This window comes from Odontomachus brunneus, unplaced genomic scaffold (assembly GCF_010583005.1).
Source record: "Odontomachus brunneus isolate Ranch 3 - 2012 unplaced genomic scaffold, Obru_v1 Obru_scaffold_010, whole genome shotgun sequence".
Lineage (NCBI taxonomy): Eukaryota > Metazoa > Arthropoda > Insecta > Hymenoptera > Formicidae > Odontomachus > Odontomachus brunneus.
Window position 1 is genome coordinate 3304555 of NW_022639460.1, and position 9467 is coordinate 3314021.

The window sequence follows — 9467 nt, forward strand, 5'->3', positions numbered from 1 at the left end:
CTCTCTCTCTCTCTCTCTCTCTCTCTCTCTCTCTCTCTCTCTCTCTCTCTCTCTATCTCTCTCTCTCTCTCTCTCTGTCTCTCTCGGATTATATATAGTTCATATTTTCCCTTATCTCCTATATATACAGATGGCCTTCCTCGAGGCAAACGGAAACTACGGTGACAATATCGACGACACCATCGACGACGAAATCTACAGTTGCTTTTGTCGTTCAAGACATTAGCGCATTTTTACCGCCAGGATACAAGCTGAAGAAAGCAGATACAGCTGTTACGGAGAGTTCCGTCCTGAACGATATTCTCGCCAAGTCCAAGGTCGACATCTCCTCCCTCTTGCCTGCCAACTATGACAAGCGCAAAATTCAGGCGGAGCAAGACACTAAGTTGGAGAGTACCACAATGACGACGACTACAACGGCAAAAAGTAACACTTCCTTGGAGAAGGTTGCCTTGTCCATCCAAGATCTCTTCGCATCTTCCAAAGTTGACATCTCCGCTTTGTTACCAAAGGATTACAAGGTTGAAAAGAAAACAGCGCCCACTTTAGATGGTAAAGCTAGCAGCATCGAGCGAAATACGACGGAACGGACCGACGTAGACTCGCCTACTACGAAGAAAACCAGTGGCTTAAAGATTGTATTTCCTAGCAGACCAGGTGGTCGTAAACCGATCCACAAAATAACCACCCCGCAGACTCCGCGCGGAGATGGTCCAGGTGCAGTGACGCCAAAAATACAAAAGGGATGGCCGATTAGGTAAATGAGCCAATTAGATACAACCGACAGAGTCGAATTCGTACAGTTCTTAATTTGTACTCTCGATGAAATCTCAGAGCTACCACAGAGTTCACTGGGTGGCCGACTCCATCCACTACACCGATCTCTATCGAAAAGTTGCTGGAAGCTGCACGGACAGCTACGGTAACGTCCGCGAACGTGTCACTTATTCCCAGCACGAATGAGATCTCGAGCACATCGTCCACGTCGTCGACGACAACGACGACACCAAGACCAACGACTCCTGGCATGTGCGACGAGGAATGTGAAGTGGCGGGCACGATACGTATTATCGGGAATGCCACATGGCTACCGGAATTATTGGATCGAAATACTCGCGAGTGGCAGGAGCTCGCGAACCAAGTGGAACGAGAGGTATTGTGCGCAATAGCAAACTCTAGTCGTTCTCTACTCTTTTGTAATTCCTAATATATCGCTCATTCTCTTCTCTTCAGATGAACTTTATATTCTCGAAATCGACCGTTTTAACAAAATGGTACAAAAATATAAGAATCGACTCCTTCAGGTAATCACAATTTATTTGTAGACATAACAGCGCTAAGCGATCGAACGAATCATATAGTTATCGGCGAGTCATATATTTTAAACATATCATTGCTCTGAATATTCAAAATGTCTCAAAGTGTCCAATTTCGTGTTGCTCATTTGGTATCAATGTGTAATGGTCGTTTTCAGTCAAGGTAGCATCCTGGTAGACTACTTTGTCGAATTAGCCAACTTACAGCAAAAAGTCAACACGCAAGAGCTGAAAGTCATTTTCCACGATTCGCTCAGAACGTACAATAGCAATCGGTGGAACGAGACGAGCACAAAGGGCGCGTTACGGATGGGAGTCTTCACTATCGATCCTAAATACACAGATTTCGTAGGTACGTCAATTCGTTCGACTACTTGGCTGAACGATTCTCATGACCATGTCATTTTTCACAGTAATACCTAAAGTGAACACGCCGCAGTACATCGAAAAAGATGATAGGTTGATACCTCAATGGGCCATTGCAGTAATAGTGATAGGTGTTGGAGGTTTATTATTCATCATCGTGTTTGGTGTGTCTGTGGTGAGTGTCCAAAGTGTCTCGTTCTTTGTGCGCATCTCTCTCTCTCAGTTCCTTATACGTATGTTAAGAACGGAAACAGTAAACGACGTTATTTATCAGCTCGTCAATAGACAAAATGGCGCGAAACTGAAACCAGCCATGTCCACGATTTACGAAGAGGAAGTAGCTAAACACACATCCAGCCACAGATCAAACGATTACTCGAAACCAGTACACACGATATGGACCGATCCCGATGTCTCTTGGAATGATAAATCGTTCGAGTCTACATCTAACAAGGTAAATCCTTCTCGCTCGCGCAAATATCATTACGGACCAGCTGCTAGAACTTAGCCAGCAGCTGTCAATCACAAGATAGATAGACCTGTTTGAGCATTTTCAGATCTTGGTTGACAAGCCTTTCCAGGATGGTAAAAAGTATAATTTATACGATAGTTGGCGATCCGAATGGAATGGTTATTATTACAATCCATCGCACACCAGCAGCAAATATGGCGGTTACGACAGTACCACAAACTTGTCGAGCCGTCACCATCCCGATTACGACACAAACTTCTAAATTTCACAACAATAAACTGCAATTTTTCCAACCAATACCAATTTTACTTCTTTTATTCGGCACCTTAAGTAAACATAGATAAGGATATCAATGATATTCTCTGCTTCTAACAACTCGCGTTGTTATGTTCCGACATGGAATTATCGTTAGCGCATCTTCGCGTAGAGAGCGTTTTAAATTTCATCCATTTCTTATTCTATATCTTACTTTTCTATCCTGTGTTCGTGGTACTTTGCAACTTGTTGTAAAATTTATTTGCCCATTTCTTTCTTGTTATTCTCTCTATCTCACTTTAATCTAAGAAATTTATTCGTTCCAGTCAGAGTAAATAGTCGATCATATTTTACGAAAACAATATCACTAGTATGTGTATTACCCATGTACTTGTCACGATACACATGTATAATCGCGTCTGTGTGAAAGAGAATTAAGCAAAATGGAAATATATCGGTTACACCGATAATAAAATAACCCCTCTACTTTACAGATCAAGCGGTGGGACGAATCTAATAAGTCGAACAAATTATCCGAACTGTCATTCATCGTCAAATATTGTTTCTTTTTACAATCACTCACACATTCCCTCGATTTCACATACAAAAATATATAAAACTTTTGTAATATGAAGATCTAAAGTAACTTACTTGGCAATGATAATAAATATCTAATCGATGAAAGTGCCTTTCCTTCTTTCCGAGGATTAAATTGACGTCTGATGACACTCAAAAGTTTTTGGTACAAGAAGGACTGCCTATTCGAAAACAGAAAATATAGTACTTGCTATTTCTTTCCGATATTAATAATAGAAGAGATAACAACATTCGCGCAACAAACACGCAATTTTAAAGCACCATTCACGAACGAACAAATCTTCCACTTGTTTATAATACCACCGATCTGTGTCAATCATCAATGGTGCCTTTGAAGCACATGAAAAACTTTAATCAACTTTCAGACTCGGAATATTACCTGCTAGCTGGCTTACATATCGATATATGATCCTGCGGAATCTCAAAAAACTCTCCCACTCCAGGATCTGAAAAGATAATGTTATATACAAATAACACGATGTCATGTTGCGTGATAATCATGTTTCGCGATAAAAAAGTTCTAGACAAGTTGAATTTATCTATAAACGAGCACTCCCCATCAATCGGTAAAATAATACGTAATTTACCTGCTGAATCAAGACTGACGAATTGGAAGGGGAATTTGAGCGCAGTTACGAGCGTAGATTTGGTTTCGGCGAAACTCACAATCTCTATGGGATATTCCTTTAACATTTCTAAAAACTCTTCATGCAATTGTAACAATTGCGGTGATTCTGAAACGAGAATCATAATATCGAGTTGCTTGCGTGTTAATTTGATTCGATGTAGATGGATATGAACCGTTGTACAATTACCTTCGCGTAACTCTTGAACCTCGACCGTCGGCCATACCAACATTTGTGTTGTCTGCTTCAAAGCTGCCACATGAGAGCCTCGATGAGGAGTACTATAAAATACAATAGCTCTGGTATTCTTACAGATGTCGTTCTTGTCCCCAGTTTTCCACTCTAGAAGTAACATGGTTGCATTATATGCAACAGCGATATCGATAACACCACATATGGAGATTTTATTTAAGTATATATACAAGTTTAAAATTTACCCGCAAAAAACTACATGCAAATTCAGCTTACCTTCCACAAGCATTTTTTTAACTAACAATCCACCCATCGAATGACTAACCCATACAAGAGGTCGCTGCCCCACGTTTGCCATTATCAATTTGGTAATGTATTCTTCGCTTCTCTCTTTGATAGTGCTCCTAATAAAATATATTGAACATGATCATCTGCACGTTTAACGTACAAGTCTCTTAAACATGGGAACAATAAAGCGAATATTTCCATGCGGTAAAATGAGATAAAAAAAACTCACTTCATGCTCTCTATTGGGCAGAAAGGAGTCCACATAGATAAGCTTGTGTCATAGTTGATACCCATAATTCGTAACGATGGTATATCCATAGGCAACCAGTCTTTGGGCCAACATTGCGTTTTGGACGCAAGTTCCGGGCCGTTCCTCATGCAGGGATCGTCTCTGAAAATATTGTGCGTGACAATTCATGACCAATTATGATACGTAACAATGTCATGCGCAAACTTATGGACACGAATGATACCCTCTGTAAAAGTAAGGTTCGTAGGGATGGGAATTTGTGTTCTGCGGACAGTCCTCCAAAATCACTTCAAAATCGTGGCCTATTTTCTTCCACTCGCGTAACTGCAGATCGCGAGCTAAATCTTTAAAGAATTCTGGAGGACGATCATCGTCGATCATAGTAGACAGGTAATCCGTAGTTTGACTCGGAGTATTGCCACCTGTAAATTAATATTGGAAAAAAGGTTGCTTTCTCATACAATCACACGCTATACAGACAAATCTACAACCTACAACTCCGAGTGTAGAGATATCCGTGTCACGTTGTCTCCAGGTAACAAAAATTCCACCTAGCAGTCCATGCAGAAATACAACATCCATTTTTGTCGCTGCATGGTTTCTATGTAGAGGATGAAGAAGATAAATACGCCGTGGGTATTTCGCTCCTTCGTTCCCCTCTGCGTCTAAGTTTGCTAATGCACGATAAGCCTGCGCCGATAAACGAATATCGTCGCTACGTGACCAATGTGACAATATGCCGATCCATCCTTATCGAAAGCAGTTTTATTATGTATCATAACAATGTAATAGCATTTATATTATACAGGCAGATTAGCATACGCTTGTCTTACCGGATTCAAAGATATTCTCCAAGTATTCGGAGTGAAGAGACACATTGGATATTATTCTCGCGAGCAATATGCACACTTCTGTATCATCCTTGCAAATTTTTTGTATCGCTGTTAGTATCGGCAAAGCACCGGCATCGACCAAGTCTAAAATTCACAAATTACACAAGCTCAACTTGAAGTTGATATCATTATTTTATAAAATTCCATGGAATAAAGCACAGTATTTCCCTTGACTCACGCTTGCTATATTCTTCTAAAGAGGAATGATGACAAATTGCTTGAACGCAACTCTTGAGCAAAGTGTTGTCCCAGACTGTCACTGGTGCTACTGAAAGGCCCATACTCGTCAAATCGTGATCAAAGATAAAGCCGTCCTAAAGAAGAAAATTATTAGAATTATTAGATTATGCAACATTATTAGAAATAAGGTCGTTTTGCCACATTTTTATAAATGTAACCAACCAGCACTGATTTTTACCACCAGCATTAGTTACTTCAAGAATAACATTGACCCTAATTGCATACATTAATTTATCTCTACAATCATCATCTCCTTGTATCATAATTGCTATCCTTATGTACATCATGTATACTTACTCTTTGCATATCTTTGAAATTTTTACCAAGAAATTGTGTTAAGCAGGGATGCGTTTTATCACACAGTGTATTCAAAACTAACAGCAATGAGTGTACTTTCTCCAGTACATCCTGTAGAATTGAATTATTTTACTTATTACGCCATGAATATATTTCCACAAAATCAGAAAATACTTGTAAAACACGTAAATATGTATTTCTCTTAATAATTTTCTCCCATACATTGTGTGAATATATGTATCGCTTCAACTTTCTCAAAGCTTGTTTATATATACATACGTGTAATTTGTATTGTACATGATAATATGGTGGTTGCAGAAAGAACTGTAAATTAACATTTGGTATTCTTGCAAGGGCAACTGCTGTTTTAACATCCAACATTTGAGCCAAATGACGATATTGCCAATCTAAAAATCATAAATGCACATAATAGTGCATCTAATAATATTTATTCGGATTAAATAGACTTTTCTACAAGTTTTGGTACACATAGAGAAGATCAATTTATCATGTTAAAAGTAAGATAAAAAGTTAAAAGTAAAAATAGATCTACAAAGTATCCATGATATTAAAACATATAAGTATACTTTTTAAGTGAGACAAAGAACCAAGGACAGTTACAGCTTTACATCGTTCGTTCCTATTGCCATGTTGAGCCATGTACAGTAACTTATATGCTAAATTATGACTGTACACCTTCCACCATTTCATTAAAATATCACTAAGGCCTTGCGGCTTATCCAGTGCAGATCTATACAAATTCTCATCCTTTCTGAACATGGAGATATCTAAATCGAGGTAAATCAAGAAAATAGTAGTGTATACATGAAATTTATGGAAACAAAAGAGAAATATATCAAGTGTTATATTGTATTGCGTATTTGAAAATGATTACCCTTAAACTGAGGGTCATCGATGTAAATGTATTGTGGATGCATTTCTTCCAACTTCAGCACATTTGTGTTCACAGCGGACCGAACGATCTGCGATATTTGCCGCAGCTGATACAAGTACCAAAACCCCCTGTAAAATGCATGGTTCTCTCAGAAAATTATATTCCGATAAATTGAAATTTCTCTCTCTCTCTCGAATGATCTGAGTGAATATTGTCAACTTACCCCAACACCACAACGCACGTACTACTAGTTTTCAGGTAATATACATAATTTTTATTGGTTTGCAACCGCATTGTATAGTACAACATGCATTCGTGTATATTCAATAAAAAAGATCAAGCGGAATCAAATTTTGAGCTGACAGAACAGTATTTCGAAACTTTTGAAAGTGTATACATCACAGATGTCTATACTATACTAGATTACTAAAGACTATACTACTCTATACTATATTAGGCTGCGTTCCGAAATTTACTGCCAGTACTGAAATCCTATAATATACGTGACATGAACTATAGATTTTCAGTACTGGCAGTGCATTTCGGAACGTAGCCTTAAGGCCATTCTACAATTGCGTAAGCGTGGTTGTAAATGGTGTAGATGATTACGACAACCAATCAAAATAAAGCAATTAGTAAATAAAACACTCTAATTGGTTAATTCTTACGTTCACGACTACGCTTACGCAATTGTAGAATGGCCTTTAGATTGCTAAAGACCTTAAGATCGTTCTACATTGGCTTGGTTTAAAGGCCAAATCACATTAACGATTGGCGATAGATGATTGACGATTGAAGATCGGAACTTGACCAATTGGAACAAAGCAAGCCAAGGATGAAGCTTGTTGATTCGTTAAAATATAATCTTTAATTGTCAATCGTCAATCGCCAATCGCTAGTGTGATTTGACTTTAAGGTCAAATCACATTAGCGATTGGCAATAAATGATTGACGATTGAAGATTGGAACTTGACTAATTGGAACAAAACAAGCTTGAAGCTTGTTGATTCGTTAAAATCTAATCTTTAATTGTCAATTGTCAATCGCCAATCGCTAGTGTGATTTGGCCTTTACATCGTACACTTGATACGCGTACTAAATAGTAACTTTCTATTAGATAATCTTAATATCGTCGATATATAAACAACTTAATATATTAACAATGGTATATTAAGCTGGTATAATACTCATCAACAAAACGTATTGTATTGATTGAATGCATCGCCGTTGCATTGTCGATATTAAGATTATCTAATAGAAAGTTACTATTTAGTACACGTATCAAGTACACGATGTAAACTAAGCCATTGGTTCAGCAAAGAAAGCTGTTTTGCAATTGTTGTAAAATTCGTGAATCTAATTGGAGCATGCTTTTAATTTTGATTGAATCCAAGAGCATGTACCAATCAAAATCTTGGGTGCCAATGGGTGCGTTCAGAAAACACAACGGTTACTCAACGGTTGAGTAATTAGTCAACGTAATTGGTCTAAAGTTAGGGATCCAACAGTAAGGACCAATAATCATTGACCGCTCACTGATCAGCTATGTTTTCTAAACGCAGCCAATGGTTGCGTTCAGCAGAAAAAGCTGCTTTACAACTGTTGTAAAATTCGTGAATCTGATTAAAATATGCTCTTAATTTTGGTTAAATCCAAGAGCATATACCAATCAGATTTACGAATTTTATATAGTTGCAAAGCGGCTTTCTCTGCTGAACGCAGCCAATTGCAATTCTTAAGGTGCTTTTACATAGGAGCGTCGAGCGTCGAGCGTTAAGCGTTGAGCACATGCGTAGTAATATAGTAATAGTGAGTTGTCGCTGAAACTTAAGATTATTGCCCGTATTCATAGACAGGCCTTATATTTAAGACCTCCTTAAGTTCATCTTCAGATACTCTACGAATCATTTTATTGGCTACAGGCATCTGATACAGACATAAGACAAACTTAAGGAATCCTTAAATATCATGGCTCCTGCACACAGGACGCGATAATGTTTGCCGCGCGGCGGAAGTTCGTCGCGTCCTGTGTGCAGGAGCCATAAGACCTGACTATGGCTGCGTTCCGAAATTCACTGCCAGTACTGAAATTTTATAGTATACGTGACATGAATTATAGATTTTTAGTACTCACAGTGAATTTCGGAACGCAGCCTATGAATACGGGCATATGGCTATGTTCCGAAATTCACTCCAAGTACTGAAATTCTATAGTATACGTGACATGAATTATAGATTTTTAGTACTCACAGTGAATTTCGGAACGCAGCCTATGAATACGGGCATATGGCTATGTTCCGAAATTCACTCCAAGTACTGAAATTCTATAGTATACGTGACATGAATTATAGATTTTTAGTACTCACAGTGAATTTCGGAACGCAGCCTATGAATACGGGCATATGGCTATGTTCCGAAATTCACTCCAAGTACTGAAATTCTATAGTATACGTGACATGAATTATAGATTTTTAGTACTCACAGTGAATTTCGGAACGCAGCCTATGAATACGGGCATATGGCTATGTTCCGAAATTCACTCCAAGTACTGAAATTCTATAGTATACGTGACATGAATTATAGATTTTTAGTACTCACAGTGAATTTCGGAACGCAGCCTATGAATACGGGCATATGGCTATGTTCCGAAATTCACTCCAAGTACTGAAATTCTATAGTATACGTGACATGAATTATAGATTTTTAGTACTCACAGTGAATTTCGGAACGCAGCCTATGAATACGGGCATATGGCTATGTTCCGAAATTCACTCCAAGTA

The 9467-nt window shown here is 38.3% G+C and overlaps 2 protein-coding genes across 9 annotated transcripts in view; one reads left to right on the plus strand and one right to left on the minus strand.

The window, feature by feature from the left end:
- The window catches only part of LOC116840459 (nuclear pore complex protein DDB_G0274915), a 12161-nt gene extending 9710 nt beyond the window's left edge, over window positions 1–2451 (plus strand). The window contains exons 5-11 of the mRNA XM_032807180.1: window positions 131–757; window positions 835–1153; window positions 1234–1304; window positions 1475–1668; window positions 1730–1857; window positions 1957–2136; window positions 2240–2451. Of these exons, the coding sequence (XP_032663071.1) occupies window positions 131–757; window positions 835–1153; window positions 1234–1304; window positions 1475–1668; window positions 1730–1857; window positions 1957–2136; window positions 2240–2416 (1696 nt within the window). The 3' untranslated portion in view covers window positions 2417–2451. The remainder of the gene's footprint in view (window positions 1–130; window positions 758–834; window positions 1154–1233; window positions 1305–1474; window positions 1669–1729; window positions 1858–1956; window positions 2137–2239) is intronic.
- Window positions 1–7115, minus strand: part of LOC116840458 (protein SERAC1) — a 28375-nt gene extending 21260 nt beyond the window's left edge. The window contains exons 1-16 of one of the 8 annotated variants that reach the window (XR_004377363.1): window positions 6911–7115; window positions 6688–6815; window positions 6380–6580; window positions 6072–6199; window positions 5793–5903; window positions 5434–5569; window positions 5196–5339; window positions 4854–5111; window positions 4586–4784; window positions 4342–4503; window positions 4101–4228; window positions 3822–3974; window positions 3594–3740; window positions 3386–3452; window positions 3061–3163; window positions 1297–1908 (exon numbers count right to left, since the gene is read on the minus strand). Coding sequence is in view for 5 of the 8 variants with exons in the window: in XM_032807174.1 (XP_032663065.1) it covers window positions 1835–1908; window positions 3061–3167; window positions 3386–3452; window positions 3594–3740; window positions 3822–3974; window positions 4101–4228; window positions 4342–4503; window positions 4586–4784; window positions 4854–5111; window positions 5196–5339; window positions 5434–5569; window positions 5793–5903; window positions 6072–6199; window positions 6380–6580; window positions 6688–6815; window positions 6911–6996 (2229 nt within the window). In the remaining 3 variants the exon portion in view is untranslated. Of the gene's footprint in view, window positions 1–1296; window positions 3168–3385; window positions 3453–3593; window positions 3741–3821; window positions 3975–4100; window positions 4229–4341; window positions 4504–4585; window positions 4785–4853; window positions 5112–5195; window positions 5340–5433; window positions 5570–5792; window positions 5904–6071; window positions 6200–6379; window positions 6581–6687; window positions 6816–6910 lie in introns of those variants that run through there. The other 7 variants (XR_004377361.1, XM_032807174.1, XM_032807176.1 and 4 more) reach the window with 7 other exon arrangements.
- Between the last annotated feature and the right edge of the window lie 2352 nt (window positions 7116–9467).